Raw genomic sequence first — 23891 nt, forward strand, 5'->3', positions numbered from 1 at the left:
TTGGGCTTGGGACTTTGGCATTTTGAGCTTTAATTCTTCTTTTTAGCTTGAGTTTTTGGATAATTTGGCAATTGATTTTCCAATATGCTTCTTTGCTTTATTTCTTCATTAAATCAAGGACTTTTGATAAGAGATGAGATTTTTGGAATTTATTCTTCATTAACCTATATTTAAATATAAAAATAATTATTAGTGACATATTTATTCATATAAAATAGATAATGAGGGTATAAAATTATAATAAAATGTGATTATCCAATACCCCCATACCTAAACTTTTGCTAGCCCTCTAGCAAAGAAAATAGAAAATCCTAACTCCTTTTCGCAGGAATCACGGTTGTATTTAGCGCATACAATAAGCCTTTAAACCCCTAGGTTACCCTAGTGGACGAGTTATAGTCTCATGAGGGTTTGCAGTAAATATACCCATAAAATTTGGTCAACTTACCAAGTTAAATAAGTCAGTAAATAATTAATTTTCTTTGATATATTTAGACATTCTAATTGAAGCTAGTTAATAATCAAGAAAACATTTTTATATATAACTCCAATGTAAATCTCTTAGAAAATCTTTTTCATTATAGCAATACAAAACCAAGTCAAATCTTAAAGATTTAATTTAAAAGTTTTAAAAAAAACATGCTAACTCTATGTTTTAAATAACTTTCAAGTCTCTTGATCAAAAATTGTTTTTAAAGATCATATATACAAAATAACAATATATATAAAAAAATGGTTAGTGTTATAGATATATATATGTATATATTTTTTTCTTCACTCTCTAATTCTTGGTGATTGTTTTCTATTTTAACGGGCTTTCTAAGTGACCATTTAACGAGTTTTGGGCCAATGAATCCCAACCTAATTGGGCTTAGGTCATTAAGTATAGAGATACTCCTTAGGCTTAATTACTCAGTCAACTTAGACTTTATAAGATAGAATCACCTTGAATTTAAGAGTTTTTTTTTTGTGCCCATTTTTCGCACTCTTCTTTTATAAGGTTAGCTTTTTTTAATATATATATGTGTGTAAGTATATATAGTCTGAAAAAATTGTGTAAATCAAGATAACTTACAAAAAATATTTTCAACTCTAAGTTAAGCATGCAAAAATTTCATTATTTTTAATTAAAAGTCTAAGGTCAGACTTCAGTAAGTATACTAGTTGAAAAATCATTTCTTAAGAATTTTATTTGGAGTTATCATAAAAGGTGAACTTAAGTATATCACTAACTAGGAATTAGAAAATTTAAAATCTATCAATTAGATCAATTATTACTTAACTTTATTAATTTGGCAAGTGACAATATTTTTATAATTTTTTTGTATTATTATTTTTTTAAACAAAAATTATGTCAAAAATGCAACAAAAGGGTAAAAATAAAGAGGAAAATATGTACTTCCCACCCTCACACCTAAATTTTGTATTGTCCTCAATGCAAATTCGCTGATGCACAAAGTAAAACAAATAAGAATTGAAGAACTTACATTTGTTCGGTTGACCTAGAACAATGATGATAAGGATCTGTAATTACTGTTAGTATGAGGATGAAGAAATAAAAGAGAAATTGTAAATTTTTTATATTATTTTTTTATTTTTTAATTACTTTTTTTTACAGATAATGAGGTTCATGAAGAACCAACACCTCTTCCTCTCCGAACGTAGAAAATTCCAAAATTGGTTTTAGACGTTGACCATTTATTTTTAAAATGTTACCATTTTTTGAATTTTTTATCTTGATAGTCCCATGCGAAAAAACTTATTTGACAAAAAATAGACATGTCCATCTTGATCTTAATTTTTCAGGAAAAAGATGTAATTTTGAATTTACAATAAAACTTTCTGTCCTGAAGAGAAATTTTTTCGTAAAATTGATTTGTCATGAAAAATCTTGGTTTTCTCTTTGTAAATTTTTGAGTTTATGTATGCATCATTTCGAATTTCTTCCAACTTATTTATTTAGAGCAATCTATTCTTACCTGCCGAGTGTGAGTCAAAATTTAACTGTTTTATCGCCCACATTGCTCGATGCTCCAACTCCACTAGTAGGTGACAAGTTTTCCCAAACACAAGTATGTATGGTAACATCCCTAAATTGGTCTTAAAAGCTGCTCTATATGCCCACAGAGCATCACATAATTTTACAGACCAATCTTTTCTGTTATGATTAACTATTTTATATGCCCACAGAGCATCACATAATTTTACAGACCAATCTTTTCTGTTATGATTAACTATTTTTTTAAGATTTGTTTGATCTGCCTGTTTGTGACCTCTACTTGTCCACTGGTTTGGGGGTGATAAGGAGTTGATAATTTGTGTGTGATTGAATATTTCCTCATCAAAACCTCAAAAGAACAATTACAAAAATATGTACCGTTATCACTGATCATCGCTCGGGGTACTCCAAACCGTGCAAAAATGTTCTCTTTCAAAAACTTGACAACGACCTTGTTGTCATTAGTTTTGTAAGCTACCCATTTTGACATATATTCAATGGCTACTAGAATGTAAACATTTCCAAAGGAATTTGGAAATGGTCCCATGAAATCGATACCCCACAGATCAAAAAGTTCAACAGATAAGATAGGTTGTAAGGGCATCATATTTCTTCTAGTGACTTTCCCTAAAAGCTGACAGTGGTTACAGGTTTTGTAAAACTCATATGAATCCTTGAAAAGAGTGGGCCAATATAGCCCATATTGAAGAATTTTTTTGGCTGTTTTTCTTGGGCCAAAGTGGCCCCCACATGCTTGCTCATGACAAAAGAAAAGAACACTCCTAGTTTCTTCAGTGAGAACACACCTCCTAAAGATCTGATCAGGATAGTATTTGAACAGATATGGATCATCCCAGTAAAAGTATTTTACTTGAGAGAGAAAATAGAATCTATCCTGTTTGGACCAATGAGAAGGGATCTGGTTCATGACTATGTAGTTCACAATGTTAGCGAACCATGGAACAGATTGGATTTCTAGGAGTTGCTCATCTGGAAAATGTTCGTTGATCGGGACGGTTGATGTTGGTGCATTTGGAAGTCGAGAGAGGTGATCTGCTACTGGGTTCTCTGTTCCCCTTCTGTCAAGAATTTGAATATCAAACTCTTGAAGTAGGAGAATCCATCTAATGAGCCGTGCCTTAGCATCCTTTTTGGTCAAAAGATACTTTAGTACGACATGATCTGTGAAAACTTTGGTTAAGGAACCAATGAGGTAGAACTTGAATTTTTCTAAGGCAAAGACTATAGCTAAAAACTCTTTTTGTATGACAGAGTAATTTTGTCGGGCATCGTTCAGAGCCCTACTGGCGTAGTAGATCACATGTGGTTTCCCATCAAACCGTTATCCTAAAACATATGGTGGGTTCCTTGTTTAGATTTTTCGCCCAACGTATTAGTTTCACTTAGTTAGGGGTTAAGTAGGAATATGTGCATTCTAGATTGTTAAGTGTAGATATTTTTATGTTTTATATCTAGAGATTAATGGTACGAGATATGTATGTGAGGGTTTCCTTGTATGGATTATCCCCTCAACGTGCTTTTCTAGTATTATTAATTTCTAAGATATGATTGCGGGATTTTGGGGATGAAATTCTTTTAAGGGAGAAGAATGTAAAATCCTGTAAATTTGAATATATAGTGATAAATAATAATAAATATATTATATGGTTATAAATAACATATTTTAATGTTTGAGTATGCTAGGATTTGATTTGAGATCAAATCAATGTATATATGGTTATAAATAACATATTTTAATGTTTGAGTATGCTAGGATTTGATTTGAGATCAAATCAATGTATATATGAGTATAGAAGAGAATCATGCACGAAACATTTGATTTGAGATCAAATCAATGTATATATGAGTATAGAAGAGAATCATGCACGAAACATGCATAAGCTAAATCTGTGCTCTTAGTAGTCTACTACTAAGCTTAGTAGTCGACTACTAAGTTCATTAGTTGACTAGTAAGGGTATTAGTCAACTAGTCGGGCTGATTTCCAGATTCGTATTGGGTTTCGGGTCAGTTTGGGGCCCAACTTCATATATGTGTATATATACATGTTTTGAATCCTATTCCTGCACTTTTCACGTGAGTCCACAGCCACCATCTCCCCTCAAACCCTAGGTCTAGTTTTTGCTGTTTCTCGAGGAGATTCGAGATGTTCATCGAGCTGGGGACGAGATCGTGGGCTTTTGGTTGAAGAGGAGATCTTGTAAACGTGTTCAGGAGTTGCCGCACGTGTTAAGGCAAGATCATCTCCCTCCAAACCTTACACATAGATTAAATTACATTTTTATGAAGTAATATGATTAACATGATGCTTAGATCTTGATCTAATGTGATAAGAACTTAATTTTTGATGATAAATCTTAACCCAATGCTAGATCTATAGTTTTTTCTTGCTGTTCTCATTTGATTCATGATCATGATCATTATGGTTACTTTTAATTTCGTTTTTAACATGTTAATCATGCTCTAATCATGTTTAAACCTTAGTTATGCAATTAATTGAGTTTACATGTTAATTAAAGTTGCTTAAATCCTAGATTTGTGATACCTAAGTTCTGTAAACATAGTTAAATGAATTTATATCTGTTCAATTTGCAATCATGCTTATGCTAATCATGTTAATAACCCATATTTTAAATTGAGAGTTTTGGTTAATTAGGATATTAATCCTAATTTGATTAATTTAAGAGTTTAATTATTGTTGAGATAATCTCTGTCAAATAATTACTAAGTTTAAATCTTGCTTTATGCTTCATGATAATAAAGATTTGTTTTTGAACAAGTTACAATATACGAAACATGCAAAAGCTATATCTGTGTTGTTAGTAGTCGACTACTAAGCTTAGTACTCGACTACTAAGGCAGTTATCCTAAATACAGAGTCTGAATAGACTTAGTATAGTCGACTACTAAGTTTAGTAGTCGACTACTAAGATAGTTTTTTCTGAATGTTGTTTTGCACTGTTTCAAGATGCTATCATGTGGTTCGAGCCGCACGATGATACATGTATAGTAATGAATGCATACAAATAGTGTCGTAGCACACACTTGGGTATCCCGAAGGGGATTATGATGGGTTTTGAGCTGATTATATTTGAGATAGAGTTTGAATAAACAGTTACACACTTGTTGGATATTGTTGATGAGCTCAGCTCAGTGCTATATGAGATATTGCGTTGATATACCAGATATACACAATTTATATACGATATGGATACCATTAATGAGCTTAGCTCAGTACTACATGTGGTAGTGCGTCGATATTCTATTTGTACAGGCCATTGAGTCGGGTTTGGATATTTTGTCTAGAAGTCCGTCCGCACGAGGGTACGATGAGGCTTGTGAGCCGTCTTTTAGGATACCTGTATTGTAGACCATCCCGCACTCATGTTACGCACTGAGAAGCAGTGAGACTAATGAGCTATGTACACTGTTTAAGATACCAACGGTTAGTCCGTTCCGCATGATTATACGATGAATCAGAATCTTGCAAGGATTTTCATTGAGACGATTATTGATAGCCTGGGTCTTTGGCGGATATTTGTTTGGATTATTTCACTTGAAGTACTACGTCTCGCATTGTAAGTGTCTAAATATTAATTTTATTAGATATAGGGAAAATGATCTAGGTAGACTATGCTTAATAGATAGAGCCTCCACTTCATCTAGCAGCTCTTCCCCTAGGGGCGGATGGAGGTGATCTTGCTGTAACGCTCTAATGCTCTTCTTATTTTTCTTCTTATTTTAAATTTTCTTTCAGGCAGCTCAGAGTTTCGGAGAGCCGCAAGATGATGGAGTTCTAGTATAGTCGTCGTCCCGCATTTTAGTAGTTGATACTCCACTATAGTTTATGTTCTAATTCAAATATTAGAGTTTTATTTTCATATTGTAAAGGCAGCATGTCTTAGTATGATTTTCAGTTGATTCATGTTGAGATATTTTTATTATTCCATATATCAGATGTATTTTAGTTGAGACCTGATTTTTATTTATGAGATATCTCTTTCTATATCATGTCTATTATTTTTATTTCCTTATTTTGCTTGTTTTCTACCTGCACTTATATTTGATTTCACTAGAAGATATTATTATGACTGGTGAAACGTATTTGTGCACAGTATGAGTACATGGCAAATTTGACATCTCTAGATTTACCTTGAACTGTAACCATGTGTGAAACTAGGGGCGTTACAGTAGCACCCTTCTTCTTAATATTCCACGATGAGCAGCCATTAGAAATTAGTCATAAGATTATTCGGTGGCTTTCTAGAAAACTAAGCTTTCTAGAAAACTAAGGATTTGAAAAAGCTAAGGTTTTGGAAATCAAACTAAAGAAGAAAGAAGATAAATAGTTCTATTTATAGGCTGACCCCGAACTTTGCTAAAGATTTTCACCCTGAGTTTCGCCGTGAAGCTTGCCGTGAACTTTGGCAAAGATTCTTGACTTTAACTTCACTAAGAATCTCACTCTAAACAACTTTTGCCACTATGTCAAGCACAACAATTGAGGATTTGAATTTTAATTCCTTATAGCAAGCCTCGCATAACAGACTTGCTGAGCCTCGCATAACAGAATCACTAAGTCTCGTTTAACCTACTAATTGAGCTTCGCCCAGTCGGCTGTTACTCAAGTGAATGAACTTCACCATAATCCATTGGATGCTGAAGCAAACTTCACCACAATGACATGTAAAATTTCTCCAAGTCTCTAAATTATGAAAAATATAGACCCTACCTAGCGGACTTTAGTTCGACTCTCACCAACATAAGGAAGCATGAGCTTCGATTCAAACATGACAACTCCATGCAAAGTTGAAGTCTACCACAGAAGTAAAGTTTATGCAGATCAAGCACAGAATAATGGACAATTTCAAAAGAATTTTTTTATTTATCGAACACTCTGCTATATTAAGGCGACATTCAGGCTATCCAGCTATCCAGTCACAGGGATGATGGGTATTCACTACTATTTGCTACTCCAACCTTAACAACAGTCACAGAGGCAAGGAAAAATTAAATTCAAGAACATATCCTATACTCCTAACTATGAATAATGAGAAGGAAAGGGAGTATACAAGAGCTACACCAAGTACTAAGCCTTTGTTGCCCTGATCTCATAGAAATTAGGGAATAAATTATTTTCTTATGCAAAAAAATAGCTCTGATCTCATAGAAATTAGGGAATAAATTATTTTCTTATGCAAAAAAAATAGCTCCCACTTACTCCTCTCTAGGCCTTATGCTAGGAGATGAGAAAGAGTTGTTAAACAAGAACTACCCATGTTGATCCGAAGTGGAACATATCAAGAAGAAGATGACGTCTTGTAAGCAAAATTTGATGTTGAGCTTGAGATAGTCAAACGACATCTGGTTACGTTGTAGGTTCACATTCATGAAACCTAATCATTATCGGAGTCCTCACTTATGGAGCTTCAAGGATTTTTCTTCAGCCGCTATCTCAATGGTCGAACGGTCTTATGCAGAGCATGGCACTCGAAGTTCCAAGTGCCTCTATCGCGATTAAATTTGTCCTAAAAATAATCCTTGAGAATCTGCTCAAGCTTGGACTTCTTAGCCGATAACAAAGCCACCAATCAATAAAGTATGTGGAGTTTGTCCACTTGATTGCCCCTTGCTTGAGCAAGCTCCTGTTGGAGCTATTTTATTTTAGCTCTTCTATTGAGGACCATCTCCGATCTAAAGTGACAAAGACTTAGACTTAGACATAGAGGAGATGGAGATGAAGAATTAGGACGATAATAGAGCTATTTATAGCATTTTCCAAATCCAAACTTCTAAAAAATCACATCTTTTAAGATATTATTAGACTAAGCAAAGAGGCTAAATCTTAGCCTAAAACTCGATAAAATTTATAAGATATATTGTGAATCTTTGACCAAGAGATGACAGTCGCAGATGTTACGAATCTAAAGGCATAATCTCAATTACCATCGCCAATTAGCAAATGTTGCTAATCGACAAACTTCGCCCATATAGCTAAAAGTAATGTGAATCCCAATGATATCCAGAACTAGCCGAACTTCGCTAATTTCTAGACTTTGCCCCAATAATAGGGCAAGCAAACTTCATTCCAAGCACTAAATTGGACGAGTACAAGCATTATTGAGCCTTCAACACTGGTCTACAGTAAATGAAGCCATGTTTAACAATACATCTCTGGTAACCAAGTAGATTGAAGAAAACTTTCAACCCAAATAAGACGAATCAAGCTACGTTCAATAGTACACCTCTAGCTATTACCCAAAGCACTTCAATCCCTGCTGCAAGTCAAATGCAGGATCTTGATTTTTTTTTTTTTTGGAGGGGGGGGGATTGTAGACTGTTAAAATATATTCTATCTAAGCCAATGTTCAGCTTAGATCCACGAACTGGACGACTATGTGCTAAACACTTTAAATAGGCCCAAAGTCAATCCTACAATAGGCTACAGCGAAGCACGCTCAAACAAGCACGCAAATATCACTAAACGACCCACTTTGGGTCAGACCAAATGAGTCAAGAATAAGCCATGCAATGTTCATTGTTTGGTATTACCAAACTTTGGCCACATCTACCCACGTGGGCCATGTTACCCATGATTCAAAAGTGATGGCCCACCCATGTCCAAGTGTGCCTCGTCCAAACACTTGAGCTTTGCTAACCAATTAATTAGCGAAGTTCGCTAATTAGACATTTGAGAGCTATTGTCAAGGAGATAATCGCTCCCACACTATCTCTTATTTTAATGGCCACTTAATCCATAATTAAAGGCCATTACCTCTCTCTCTCTCTCTCTCTCTCTCTCTCTCTCTCTCTCTCTCTCTCTCTCTCTCTCTCTCTCTCTCTCTCTCTCTCTCTCTCAGAGGAGGATGAGATTGTTCATTTAGAGGATTACCAGCTAAGAGATCGAATGCCCTCATAAACACGCGGAATTAACATTTTCTCTCCTTCTTTCTAATATGCGGTTCCAATAAAAGACTAAGCAAGCAACCAAATTAGAGATCAGCATCAAGAGACTCATCATCTTCGCTGGACCGTTAATGGAGTACAAGATCGACGCTCCATCGGCACAGAAAATAACACAGGAAATATAAATTTTTTTATTTCTCTTTTTATTGCTGCCAGAGCTAATTACAATACAAAAGACCCGACACATATAGCTTAACTGCACGGACTGTTCGTATAAATTTTCATGACTACAGCATATGTTACCCTAATGAGTTAAACCAAAAATAATACAAACAGACATTAGTGCTGATTGAGTGATGCATCATAAATATTTCTTACTTCAAGGTTTCTCCCATTCATGACTTCGCTCTCCGTTCCTTTAAAGAGTTTACTTTGTGTCTCCACTTGAAATTCTCTTTTGGAGAGGGAAAATTTCTCAGTGTCATATATAAACACAATGACAATACCTATTAGGAGAAATTAATATTGCAATGTTGAAGTTATTTCTTGAATAATTATACTAGTGACAATTCTCTTGGACTTATATATCGATTGATAAATATGCGTTTAATATGTCAATGCAGTTTCTAGATAGGAGAAAGTTTGTGCAAGTCGTTTGTCACTGCTGCTAATAAACAGAGTCGAACGAGACTTACAGAGTTTGGAATGAATTTTGTCTAGATTAATAAATTTGATAGGAGAAATAATCTAGATAGGAGAAGATCCATAATGTGCTCTATATTTGTTTGTTCAATTAAGCATTTAGTTGAGATATTTGATCAGCAAATACAACTCTCATTTGGACGTGGTGAAAGATTTCTATGATAGACGGAGGAGCATGCATCTCATCGAGGATCAAGTGTACTTGTTAGGAATGAGAAAGGCGAAAAAAAAAAGTCAATAAGAGTTAAATAATTATAATAATATATAGTAATAGTAATACATTCTAGAACTTAAGAAGATAAAAGTCGAGAAATTTAATATTGTACATATTCAATGACATGCTACAAAAACTTTATCCATTCTACAAATTCAAACATTGCTTGTATCCGTTTGATATTTCCGAAGGTTGAGGAATAGGAAATCTTGGTGGAGAATGTGTGGTAAATAAAGAATTAGTGCCTTTATGCTTTCTGAAATTTTTTCAGTAATGATCCGCTTATCTCAGAGGCAAATACTGCAAGTACCCATGTTATTTGATTCACCCTCAAGTTCAGATAAGTGCGGGTTTTCACCTAGAACATTAGTTTTTTAGATTTTTTTTTTTATGATTCTCTCGAAAAAGTGTATTCTAATCACCTAAGAAAAGTATGGTCTTTCATTATTGCAATCTTAAAAAAAGATGAAAATAGTATACATGAGTTTATTGCAAGCTACCATCAAAATTCAGTGGTCCAGCTCTGCCAACCATATAAATTTCGCAAAAGGTGATCAAACTAAAAGCAAGCCAAGGGCCCCAGCCGCCAGTCGAGGACAAATTTCCCATTCTGAAACCTCAACGCGCACAAAATTACAAATTCCCAGCCAACACGTTAACTCGTTCCTATTCTACGCCTTGGCTGGCTGCTCACAAAGCAGTTTATCAGAAAAAGCCCTCTTAAGTTGAGGGGTTATCAGAAAACTGCCTTCAACTTTAAGATTATTCCGTAAAACCTCCCTAACAACGTTAGGTGTAATTGTCACATTTGGTAGGTAAAAATTTTCAGTGAATATTTTTACCAATGAAAATTGTAGTTCATGCTTCTAGGGGGCTTCTTTGAAAAACAAAGATGCAGGGTTTTTTTTTATATCCCCAATGCTTGGGGGGTTTCTGAATGTTATGAGGGGTTATCTGATAATTGTCCAACGTTAAAGGGTTTTTCCCCTGAAAATTAGGCTACGAATCATCTTCATAAATTAGCCGCGTTTGAGTCATAAATAACAAACAGATATAAGAAGCGTGCAATTTCAAATCCACAATGCATTCCCACCAGAAAAACACTGCTCAAAGACGTTGTTGAATACCTCCACAAAGTCAATAAGATCACCCACATGCCACCTAAATAAAGCAGCACGCTCATTACCAAACTTTCTCCTAACCCCTCTTTACTCTTCTCTATATCAACTCGATCCCACCTGATCCCTTCCTCTTCATCTTCAACAATAAGCGTACATACATGTAACTAGACTAAAGCCATGCCTCTCAACCGCCTTTGCTTCATCCTCCCAGCCGACTCTGACGAGATCGAACCACCAGCGCAGACTCCAAAAAAACACCGAGATATCGGTATCCGCTGTAGGGTTTCCGCCGCTGTCCACCGGACTTTGCACTGGTTCTGCAACCGGCGATGGCACGATATGTGCCTGTGTTTCGCCTACAACCCCTCGATTCACCATCAGGATTCCTCCCGGTTCGAGGACATTCATGGCATAGACGATGACCGCAACAGCAAGAAGGTCACGGGCAGCACAAACCCAAGAACCTTCAGCTACGCTGAGCTCTACATCGGAACCAATGGCTTCAGCGACGATGAAGTACTAGGAAGCGGTGGTTTTGGCCGTGTTTACCGTGCAGTCTTGCAAGCGATGGCACGTCGTGCTGCGTCAAGTGATAGTGGCAGGAAGGCCCGGAGACCAAGTTTGAGAGAAGACGTTTTGCAGCTGAGCTTGACGGGTGGCTGCTCGGACGCAGCTCCCGCCACCGCGAGATCAGTTGTTATCGGCTAGGGGATGGCACTGTGTTCTACCGAATAACCAGCTGCTCTTTGTTTACTGATCTACATGCCCAACACTAGGTCTCTGCGACCGGCTTACCTCTTGCTCAGCCCTCATCGCCAGCCCCACCGCTCAGTTGGGACCGAAGGAGGAAGATTGTGTTCGGACTTGCAGCTGCTCTTTTTTACCTTCATGAGCAGCTCGACACGCAAATCATCCACCGGGATGTCAAGACCAGCAATGTGATGCTGGACTCCGGCTACAATGCCAGGCTCGGTGATTTTGGCCTAGCTCGCTGGCTCGAGCACAACCAGCTTGGGATCTCAATGCGGTCTTCAAAGTCGGTTAACGAAGAAAACTACCAGTTCCGGTTAACTGAGACCAGCCGAATTGGGGGTACAATTGGATACCTTCCCCCTGAGAGTTTCCAGAGGAAAGGATCAGCAACTACCAAATCTGATGTCTTTAGCTTCGGCATAGTGGTACTCGAGATCGCCACTGGGCGACGGGCGTTAGACCTGACATACCCCGATGATCAGATCATCATGCTCGATTGGGTGCGACGGTTATCAGATGAGGGCAAGTTATTGAACGCCAGTGATCAAAGGTTAGAGGATGGATCCTATCCGCTATCAGAGATGAACAAGCTGATACACGTTGGCCTCCTCTGCTCTCTCCATGATCCCCAATCTCGGCCCACGATGAAATGGGTCATGGAGGCTTTATCAGGAGCCATCAAGCTCCCTGATCTACCATCGTTTCAGTCACAACCTTTGTACATCTCCTTATCATCTTCATCCAACACTACCACTACCACGACGAAGTCCACAGACACTGCCCCATATTTTCTCACCGCTGCCGGCAGCACAATGTTCCTCACCGCTGACAATGGCTGCAACGGTGGCTCGAAGAAAAGTGGTAGCAACAGTGACGAAAACAATGGAAGACGCTCTTTCAAATCCTTCCCCAATGTCGACACACCCCGAGAAATCCCATACAAGGATATCATCACCATCACCAACAACTTCTCAGAATCTCAGATGGTTGCTGAGATGGACTTTGGCACTGGTTATTGCGGCTACTTAGACAATCGCATCCATGTTTTGGTGAAGCGTCTTGGTATGAAAACATGCCCAGCGCTGCGAGTTCGTTTCTCCAACGAACTTAAGAACCTTGGGAGACTCAGGCACCGGAATTTAGTCCAGCTACGTGGATGGTGCACAGAGCAAGGGGAGATGCTCGTCATCTACGACTACTCTTCCAGTGGCCTTCTGAGTCACCACCTCTTCCATTACAAGAACTCTGTACTCGCCTGGCACCATCGATACCAAATCGTGAAATCTCTCGCATCTGCAATCATTTACCTCCATGAGGAATGGGATGAGCAGGTGATACACAGGAACATAACATCATCCGCAATCTTTCTTGATCCAGACATGAACCCCAGACTTGGTAGTTTCGCTCTTGCTGAATTTTTAGCCAGGAATGAGCATGGGCACCATGTCGCGAGCTTGAAATCTTCGGGCGCCAGAGGAATCTTCGGTTATATGTCACCGGAGTATATGGAGTCTGGAGAGGCAACTACAATGGCTGATGTTTACAGTTTTGGTGTGGTTGCGTTGGAGGTTGTTAGTGGACTGATGGCAGTGGATTTCCGCTGGCCAGATGTACTGCTGGTAAAGAAAGTATCCAGCTTTGAAGCAAGCAAGAGGCCATTAGAGGAGCTTGCTGATCTGAGATTGGATGGTCAGTTTGATAGCAAGGAGCTGAAGAGGCTAGTGAAGCTGGGGATTGCGTGCACTCGCTTAGATCCCGAATCAAGGCCAACCATGAGGCAGATTGTCAGCATACTAGATGGTAACGACGAGTTGTTGAAGATATTGAAGCATAAGAGAGAGGGATGTGAAGATTGGGCGGAAAAGAATGCAGCCTCTCTGTCTCTGATCAGGAGAATCAAAGCTCTTGGTATACAGTGAGAGCGGACATATTAATCAGATTGTATCTCATAAATATCATATGAATTGAGAATTCTAGTGTGCTAATTTGATGTCATTTGTTTGTGTTCATGCTTAAGGTTTTGCAAGGTCTTAGATAGTAGCATGAAAATACTTGCAATTTGTAATGAATGAATCAAAATGTGTGAACATGAAAAAACTTGGCAAAAGTGCTATTTTTTTGGTATATTTCAGATTGGCAGAAACTAATTTTCCGTGCATTATAGAATTTCAATGCTAATATGATCTTCGAGAAGGCAATTTAACATATATAGATGACTTCACACCAAAAACCAGGAAGACGAATTTAACTCAAGAAAAAAGAAGTTACTGAAGAGAGTTACCTGTAATTAGTGCATTCTGACCTTTCAGGTGGGCCCAGTTCTCTCTTGCTTCATCTGCAGGAGAAAGGAAAGCTTTGACATTCTAGAGAAATTCTCAAAGCTGAACGTCAGCAACAAAGTAAACATAGATTAAACAACTGAAGCTTCTATTGTAGGCCCTATCTATGCCTTCAAGAATACAAAAGTATTGATTAAAATTCTAGATGCTGAAATATCTAACTATGTCTTAGGAGTCTGATATGTTGACAAAAGAAAAAAGATACCTGGTTTCCAGCTTGATTCCTTGAGGAAGCTGTCATAATGTTGAGGAGATGTTGCAAGTAAGGTGGCCTCAACCTTTCAGACAGCAACCGGACCATAGTCATTAAGCTCCACTATAAGTCATCATGAAAGACAAAAATGACTTGGCAACAAGCCAAATCAAATTCTTGGTATTATTGAAGCACACATCATAGCTCTGATACTTGCAACATATGCATATTACAGGTCCCAAATGCTTAAAACGATGTTAAAGCAAGAACAACATGACAAAGTCCAGCACAGATCATTAATAAGTAATGGTACGACAAAGCCAGATTTCATTACTGACAAATAAATAGTTCTTCACGCAGGAGAGTCAAGTGCCCAAGTTTGCTAGGATTCTTTATTATCATCACTGTCAAATCCAACCCATTTCGTCAAGGCAAAGAGGAACTCTTTAAAGTTCACCTTCCCATCCTTGTTCCAGTCCAATTCCTCTACACTCATTTAGATGATCCAAATAAAGATGGAGTTAAAATGAATTCACTATCTAATCATTTTAAAGATCAAGATCAGAAATGAGATAGAAGATAATACTATATCGTTCCATGGTAACGTGACTGGGAGATTTCTCTCCTGGGGAAACGTCACCGAATGTGAGGATCACCTCCTTCCTTTTGAGCTTGCCATCGCCATTTTTGTCCAGAAATGAAAATGCTTCAACGATTGTATTAAATGTGGCCTCAAGCTTCAGCAATCTAATCCTTGAGATCTGAAAACAAAAAATAAGAATATATGAAGTTTTAAATTTACCGTCACTGCAACCAAGACATGTAAAATAGACAGTACGTGTTATTATGCATACATTTTGGTCAGCAGAGATAGGCTCTATTAGAAGATAGATAAGACAGAGAAGAACAATGAATTCATTAAATTGAATCCCTTCTTTTCCGTCCACATCACAGTAATGGTAAAGAGCATCAATTTCCTTCTTACGAGTATCCACTTGTAGATCACTCAAGCATTTGTTCAATTCTTCATGATCAATAGTTCCATTCAAGTCTCTGTCTGTATTAATGAACACAAACTAACTGGAATCATGACATAATTTAGATATCTAAGAAAAGAGGAAAAATGAAGTACAACAAAATGGGATTTAGACAATGTTAAAGAAGGCGCTAGACAGACTAGGCGTCTAAGCCATCGCCTAGCGCCTAAATACCTAGGTGTATGCCTAGACGCCTAGGCGTTGGATATTTTTTGAATTATGTAATTATAATAATTGATAAAAACATGTGTTAAATTCATATAAATTTACAAAAAAATAGACATCAATCTTAGATCCACAATAAACCATGTATACTCAAATACTAAAGAGCCAAAATAATAACTAACATGCTTATAGAAAACACTATGGCGCCTATGCGTTGGACCCGACGCCTAGAGCCCAGAAGGCTTTCATTTTTTATTTTTTAATTACAATAATTGATAGTGAATGTCAATGCTATAGAAAGCTTAGGTGTAGAACTGGTGTCTAGATGGATTTCTTTCTTTAATTAAGTGGTGGTCGAGGAGGTTTCGCTGAAGGTCGGAGGAGGTACTAGAGGTGTTCATATTTGGAGGATAAAGAAGTTTGAACGAGGTTGGAGGACGTGGAGGCTGCAACATAGAAAATCACGATCAATACCTAAAAGGTGCAATCCCCGTAAGCAGACAATGCTCCTCTAAACACGCCCAAAATCTAAGTGGGCAGCCTAGGTATCGTCTATTTGGACATGGCGGCCGATATGGCGGTTTTATCCCCTAGCCGCCACGATATCCTTCATTTCAATGCGTATTGCGTTTCTGAGGTCATGTCGGGGACATGTCGGAAAATTCGGGTATGTCGGGCGCCATTGCGGCCAAGAAATATCGGCCAAATTTCTAAAAAGACGATTTTAAGCTTATTGGGTCAAGTTTGAAAAACCCGACTCGGAAATCAGGTGTCTACAATTGGTTAGTGATCTTAACATCAATAAGTTATGTACTTTTTCATGTTTAGACAATATAATTATCATGTATGTGAAGATTCTATTTATGATATTATATCAACCTATCCGATATGGCAATCCGATATTTTTTTTCATGTCCCCGATATATCCCCGATTTCCGCTATCCGACATGAATTTTGGCCAACCGACATGAACCCGACATCCGACATTTAAAACATTGGGTCTAGGTACCACCTAGGGCTAGCCTAGGCAAAGGCTTTTTAAAATAGTGGATTTAGATACACCCATATCAATAGATTTCTAAGTGTAATACCTAACTAAAAACGTCCAAGTAAGGACCGCATTGGGGATAACAAAGAATTATTGTTTCATTATTACAGGAAAATTGTTGAATTAGAGAGTACTTTATATATTACTTGCACCATCGATTAACTAAAGCCGTTTAGAGGTTCTTGGAATTTTCCTATTTAGCCCACCCATGCTGATTAGCAACTTCTTTTGTTATCACACTTCTTTGAAGGAAATTTTTGTTTTTGATTCATGACAAAAAGAAATTAAAAGGCATAGTTCATGAGTGTCAACCAGGCATGCTGTTCCACTTGCCGAGTGGTCAAAGCAAACAAGGGCCTAGAATTGGAATAAGTGTAACCAAATACTAGCCCAGCCCTTTATGTAATGCTTTGACAACGAGATCAAACCAAATAAAGAGCAAACAGGAATAAACTCACCATATATTTCAAAAATTTCTTTAACGTGCTGTAACCCTTCTTTGAATTGAGGAAACCTCATGATGATGCTATTGACTGATTTAAAACTGTTCTGTCTTGATGCAGCTCTCTGCCTAATTGATTCGACTAATTTCTTTTCAAGCTCGTGAACTTGCTGCTTATGTTTGCCTGCCGAGTTGCAACCAAAAAGTGCAATTCCCACTTTGTTTAAGAAAAATGACTTCAATGAATGGAATGGGTGAAACAATCCTGAAAATATAATACAGTATTCTCATAAATAACATGCTGGAGAACATCTTGGAAAAAGCTACCACAGGCATCTAAGTCATGCTGGCAAGCAGTTAAGATGAACAATGAGAACCACATTATTTTCACTTCTATCATGTACTACCAATAAAACTGCATAATTCAAATATTTTTATACGTGTACGAGTTCACTCTCCATGTATCAGGTTGGTTAAGCCCAGTCAAAGAAACCAAGTAGCAAAAACCTACAGGTTACAAAATCTGATACGAATTTGGACAGTATAGAGACCAAAAACTTAATTCCAAAATTTTTATCAAACCAATCTCAGATTGATCTTTTGCTAAGATAAAGCGAAGAACCTGAAGGTCATATAACCAAGTGAAGGGCAGTATATCATCCCCTTCGATTCCATGGGTAGTATGCAAATTCAGATAGAGAATGAAAGAAAAGATATGAGCCATATGACAGCGACTTATTAAAAAGAGTTTACCATGAGCATAGCTGAGCTGAACGGAGAAAAATCTATGCACCCAACAGCAAAGATTTGGGATTAAAGATTTGTTGATGTTCTCATCTCTCTTGTGCACAAAGGCACAGTTCAGAGAGGCTATAAATAGGGGGGGTGGTTGTTCATTTGGGGGACTTCTTCTGAAACTTTTGAGAGAGCCGAAACTCTGCCGGATTGTCACCTCAACTCGGAGATCTGAAGGCTTGAAGACTTGGAGACCCGGATTTGATTCTTAGCGAGCACCCGCACCGAAAAAGGCAGGAGTTCGAGAGAGTCTAATCCTCAGATCTACGTCGTTACACTCCGGATCTAAGCTTGGTTCTTAGATCCCGAGATTCGAGCGGTCGTTTCCTTGGTGAAACGATCCCTCCCGGCTATTATCTCCTTGGTGGGATAATACCCGTAATACGTCGTAGATCTGCTTGGATCCAGATCACGCGGTGGTCCACGGTAAGCAACCCCGGCGCAGGCAAACAACCCACAGAAGCAAGAGACCGAATAACAGGATCTTGTGATTTGTTCGGTAAAAGAGAGAAGTTGTAATTTTGATTTCTTTGTTTTATTTTGATTTTCATTATAAGCCGGATCTTATAAAAAGACCGGATCTCTTTGTAACACATAAAGTTGTTAACTGAGTGCAATGACATCGATAATGAAGAAAACACCAACTTTTCCCGCGAACAGAGGTGTATTATAACCGGTATGAAATTCCCCGCATGTTGACCTTGTCGCCGCCAGAGTGATCTCAGGTGGTGTATGACCATAGTGGGGTTATTACTCCGATGTATCTCTGTTACCTGGGGTATGGCCTCAGACTCCAGTGCCATCCTTTCTTCACTCACGTCTTTGAAGCTCTCGGAGTTCCAACCTTTCAAATCAAGTTGAACTCTATTGCTATATTAGTGGGGTTCTGGTGATCTGTCACTAGGTTAGTGTTAACTCAACTCTTTGTATGCTTTGCCACCTTATCAATGTCAAAACTAGGAGGAAGGAAGGGCATTTCTATTTCCAAAACATCGGTGGGTTCAAAGTCATCTCAAATGCTCCTGAGTTGAATAAAGACTTGAAGGAGAAGTTCTTCTGGGTCTTTGGATCCAACCACGTCTTATCTTGCTCGGCTTAGTCCAAGATTGAGAAGGACGTTCTGCAACTAAGTTCCCTTACTGTCGAAGATAGGGAGGGCCTTGAGAAGATTCGAGCCTAGACTAGGTCTTGAAAGATCGAGAACATATTTGATCCTATGGTGCTGAGGGTGGTCAGCATCTCTAGAGATTTGTCATCCCATGATGATACAGCTCGGGTATAAGTCCTCACCCAGCCACTAAAGGAGCTAGACGAGACCTGACTAGGGTCTGCGGCCAGACCCCAGAAGCATTTAAGGTCCGAGCTAGCTCCATCTGAGGATACGGAGGTAGTAGCGAATGCTACTATGATAGCGGCCCGATTGGCCCTACCGGGTGGTGCTAAAGCTCATGTCAAAAAGTATAAGAAGAGAAAATGGCTATGAAGGGCAAGCGACAAAGGTACTCCCAAGACTGCCGAGACGACTCAGGCTAGGAAGGAGGATGTGATCGAGAAGGTCGTACCCCTCCTTGATCAAGAAGCTAGGGAAGGCAAAAACCTTGCCACTCCTTTCATGGCGGTTGCTCCTGGGAATCATAACGACATTGTTGTATTAGGCGAGGAGTGCCTCGCTCGTATCGATGCGGGTGATATGGTGGATCCTATGCCTACTGATGCTCAGGCTCGAGATAAGGAAATGGAACAGCCTACTCCAGTTTGGTTGGTCCACCGAGAAGACAAGGAGCTGGCCATCAAGGAGCCAGTTGCTGAAGAGCATGCTGTCCCAGATTTGGTGGCTGAAGTATTAGTTGCTTATGAGGGCAGTATTAGGTGTCCATTTGCACATGGTATTAGTGAAATACTAGCCACCGACTAGGAGAAGCTGAGGAGGTTGATGATCAGGTTGCCCGTGGCTAGTCTTAGGCATGAAAGGGACCTCCTTTGACCTCTATCTCCTTTAGGACGTCAAGACAAGTGGCGACAAGAAGGTGAAGAGCTGGGTGATGGCTTTGACTATGATAGCTCTACCTAACAAGCCAAAGATGATGAGGAGGTTGAGTCTAACCCCAAGTCATCTCCTCAGCTAACTCATACCATTGTCAGTTCTCCTATTGGGCCCTTATCGACGCCTGCTCTATATTGAACCCCATGAAATTTTATCGTATCTGCTATCTATTTTCTTTGTATTCGATGTAAATATTCTTGTAAATCATTTTGATACATAAATAGAAGTTATATTTTAGCCTTCTTAATTGGAGTATCTCCTTTGTCTATGCTTATGTTTATCTGCAATTTAGTCTCATTTTGAGATTTGTAATTGGAGTGAATTAGCTTCATGCCTTGGTTTTACCTTGAAAAGGTATCAGGGTCTTTCGAGTAAGAGTCGACCATGTTGATGATGTGCCTTAGTTTTACCCTAAAACGGTACCAAGATCTTTCGAGTCAGAGTCGACAGTGTTGATGACGTGCCTTGGTTTTACCCTAAAAAGTTACCAAGATCTTTTGAGTTGAAGTCGACCATGTTCATGACATACCTTGATTTTATGTGAAAAGGTACCAAGGTCTTTCAAGTCATAATCGACCGTGTTGATGACGTGCCTTAGTTTTACCCTAAAAAGGTACTAAGGTCATTCGAGTCAGACTTGATCGTGTTAATGACATGCCTTGGTTTTACCCTAAAAAGGTTCAACGATCTTTCGAGTCGGAGTTGATCGTGTTGATGACGTGCCTTAGTTTTACCCTAAAAGGTACCAAGGTATTTCGAGTCAGAGTCGACTGTGTTGATGACTTGCCTTGGTTTCACCCTGCAAAGGTACGAAGGTCTTTCGAGTCGGGGTCGATCATGTTGATGGCGTGCCTTTGTTTCACCCTAAAAAGGTACCAAGTTTTATCAAGTCATAGTTGACTGTGTTGATGACATGACTTGGTTTTACCCTAAAAAGGTACCAATATCCTTCAAGTCAGAGTCGACCGTGTTGATGGTGTGCCTTGGTTTTATCCTGAAAAGGTACCAAGGTCTTTAGAGTCGGAAGTTTAAGCATCTACGAGTTCTAAAGGCACGACAGAAATATAGCACAATAGAATGGTAACAAAATTTATTTTTCCATGAGAGTCTTACAAGCGAAATTACTAGAAATATTTCTTGAGATGTTCTATATTTGATGTTGTAAGATTCTTCCATCTGAGCTTTGGATTCTATAAGTGCAAGGATGTACTTCTCTGATGACTCTATACAATTCTTCCTAATTGGCGGCTAATTTACCATGCTTTGAATATGTGTGGAAGATCGCTCTTCAAAAGACAAGATCATGAGTGCTAAATCTCTAAGGCCAGACCTTGTTGTTATCATGTTGGACGATCCACTACTGATTGATGATTTGGGTTCTGAGGGGTTTCTCCTGAACTTCGTCCAAGAGGTTGAGTCCGATCGGAGCCCTGTTGAATTCAAGTCATTGTCGAAATGTTGTAGGTGGATGGAAGTCATGCCGCTGATTTCTACTGGGACGACTGCTTTGGCTCGATACGCTAATCTGAAAGGGGTCTCCACTATGGAATTTTATGAGTGGTATGATAAGACCACAAGATACCTAGTAATTCTTCAACCTAGTTCCCGACTGCTTTGTTTATCTTCTTCTTCAAGACTTGGAGTATGCACTTGTTAGCGACCTTAGCAAGCCCGTTACATTTCGAGTGTGCCACTGAAGTGAACTTAAGCTTTATTTTTCATTCTTCACAAAAACTTCGAAAGCCTCTACTATCGATTTGGGTGCCGTTGTCAGTGGAAAATGAGATAGGAACTCCAAATCTGCAGATGATTGATTTCCATACAAAATTGTAGTATTGCTCTCGCCAATTTTGGCCAATACTTAGCTTCTATCCATCTTGTTAAGTAATCAGTGTCAGCAATTAGTAACTTTCCTTGCCTTGAAGCTATGGGGAGTGGTCCTAACAAGTCCAATCCCTAAGAATTGGGCTTATGAGGAGAGTGAGCTCGGTGGCTGAAGCTCGTTATATGCTCGAGAAGAACTGGCATGCTCTGCATTGAAAGACGAGTTGTTTAGACTCAGTTAGAATAGTAGGCCAATAATAACCTTGGCGGATCACATTTTAAGCAAGAGTTCTAGCCCCTGGGTGGTTCGCACAAGTTGCCGCATGGATCTCTCTCAAAACATTGATGGCTTCTATCGGCCAGAGACATTGGAGATAGGGCCCCATACTACTGTTGCAGTATGACATCGATAAAATTAGTTATTGAGTATAAGGTATTTGCATGCATTCCTCTGTAAACTCATTTCTTCAACAACATTCTCTATATGGTCCCCCTATAAGGTATTGGATGAGTGGATCCATCTAACATAGTTTTGTAAAGTTCTCGCATTACATAACTGAGCTTGTTGAAGCTTCCATGATGCTGGGTTTCTTGAGAGTGTCTGTAAATATAGGTCCCGAACTATTTCCAGATCTGGGTAACCTGAGCTTGGATAGGGCACCCGCCCGAGCGTTAAGGGCCTTGGGGACTTAGGTAATCCTGAAGTCCTTGAAGTTACTCAAAACTTCTTTGATTGCCTTTAGGTAAAAAATTATTCTTGAATCTTTGGCCGCATAGTCCCCTCTTACTTGGTAAACAAGTTAGGAACCGACCAAGATGTAAAGGAGCTCAACCTTGATTGCTAATGCGGCTAGAAGTCCTTCTAATGGTGTTTCATACTCAGCCTCGTCGTTTGAGGCTCAGAATTCAAAGGCAATGGAGTGCTCATGAGTAGACCCATTAGGGCTAGGCAGGACTACTTCAGCGCTACTGTCGCCCTCTCTTGAGGATCCATCCACCTTTAGTAACCACCACAAGGCGAACTCGAACAGGTCATGCTCGGGAGTTCTACATTTCTGAGAAGCAGGTGCCTTGGATGTCTGGGACATTGAAGACTCGGGTAGAGTGGCTAGTAAGAGCGAAGATGGCTCGTCGTCTGTTATAGTCGACTTTATAAAAAGTTAGCCAAGACTTGAGCCTTGATGGTCATTGAGGGCTCGAACCGTACATCATATTTGCTGAGCTCGACTGACCAATTGATCATTCTTCCTGATGTAGTAGGACTTCTGAGTGCCTTTTTTTAAAGGCAAATTCATTAGTTCTATGATGGTATGATCCTGAAAGTAGGGGCGAAGCCTGCTAGCCATAATTATGAGAATGAAGTAAGCCTTTTTAATGAGAGTGTAGTTAAGTTCAGCCGCCATCGTGATCCGGCTGACATAATATTCAGGTTACTGTGTATTGCCCTCCTATTAGATTAGGACAGAGCGAATCGCTTCTTCAGAGATGGCCAAGTAGAGATACAAGATTTCTCCTTCTCTAGGGTGGCTTAGCTATGGCTTGGTGCTCAAATATTCTTTAAGGTCATTAAAAGCCATGCTACACTCAGTAGTCCAACCAGTGCCTTCCTTCAGCCCCTTACTTCCTCTTAAAGTTTTGAAGAATGAGAGACTTCTTTCTGTAGATTTGAAGAGGCAACACCTCAATGCCACTATCTTGTTATTCAGCTACTGCTCATCCTTTATTGTGTAGGGTTTATGTAGCTATTCTGTAGAGGCTATCTTGTCAAGTTGATCTCAATGCCTTGTTGGGTAAGCATGTATCTGAGGAACTTACCATATTTCACTCCAAAGGCACAGTTGGCATGGTTGAGCTTCATACGGCAGTGTCGGAGGATAGAGAAGACTCTTCCAGATCTAACATGTGAGATGAATCCTACTTTGACTTCACAAGGATGTCATCTATGTAGGCTTCCACATTATAGTCAATCTAGTTCTTGAAGATCTTGTTGACCATTCTCTGATAGGTGCTTAAGACCGAAAGACATCACCTTGTAGTAGTAGGCTCCTTAGTCTATGATGAATGAGGTCTTCTCTGGTCATGTTCTTCTATGAGGATATGGTTGTATCCAAAGAAGGCATCTATGAAACTAAGTCAGTCATGGCCTGTGCTCTCGTCCACTAATTGATCTATCCTCGAGAGGGGGTAGCTATCCTTTTGGCAGGCTTTATTCAAATCTGTGAAGTCAATGTACATCCTCCATCTGCTAAGGGACTTTTTAACGAGTACCAAGTTGGATAGCCATTCTAGT

The 23891-nt window shown here is 38.9% G+C and overlaps 2 protein-coding genes across 2 annotated transcripts; one reads left to right on the forward strand and one right to left on the reverse strand.

The window, feature by feature from the left end:
• The first annotated feature begins 10816 nt into the window (after nt 1–10816).
• On the forward strand, nt 10817–13838 carry LOC109827205 (receptor like protein kinase S.2). Its single transcript, XM_020394171.1, is given in 4 exon segments — nt 10817–11520; nt 11523–11551; nt 11554–11756; nt 11758–13838. Coding segments are annotated over 4 exon segments (2490 nt in total). The 5' UTR covers nt 10817–11138; the 3' UTR covers nt 13634–13838.
• Nucleotides 13839–14382: 544 nt separating this feature from the next.
• LOC109827206 (probable calcium-binding protein CML22) lies at nt 14383–17320 on the reverse strand. The gene is made up of 5 exons (XM_020394173.1): nt 17266–17320; nt 16955–17203; nt 15101–15303; nt 14833–15007; nt 14383–14732 (listed from the first exon to the last, which is right to left on the reverse strand). The coding sequence occupies exons 1-5, from the start codon at nt 17318–17320 to the stop codon at nt 14629–14631; spliced, it is 786 nt and encodes a 261-aa protein (XP_020249762.1). The 3' UTR covers nt 14383–14628.
• Nucleotides 17321–23891: the final 6571 nt, after the last annotated feature.

Source organism: Asparagus officinalis, unplaced genomic scaffold (genome assembly GCF_001876935.1).
Source record: "Asparagus officinalis unplaced genomic scaffold, Aspof.V1 AsparagusV1_Un88, whole genome shotgun sequence".
Lineage (NCBI taxonomy): Eukaryota > Viridiplantae > Streptophyta > Magnoliopsida > Asparagales > Asparagaceae > Asparagus > Asparagus officinalis.

Bases quoted from the DNA above. Each gene is read 5' to 3' on its own strand.
- LOC109827206 (XM_020394173.1), bottom strand. From the start codon at position 17,320: ATGTGGTTCTCATTGTTCATCTTAACTGCTTGCCAGCATGACTTAGAT. The intron at 17,204-17,265 runs GTAGCTTTTTCC...TTATATTTTCAG, and splicing joins GCATGACTTAGATGCCTGTG to GATTGTTTCACCCATTCCAT. The intron at 14,733-14,832 runs GTATTATCTTCT...AAATGAGTGTAG, and splicing joins CGTTACCATGGAACGATATA to AGGAATTGGACTGGAACAAG.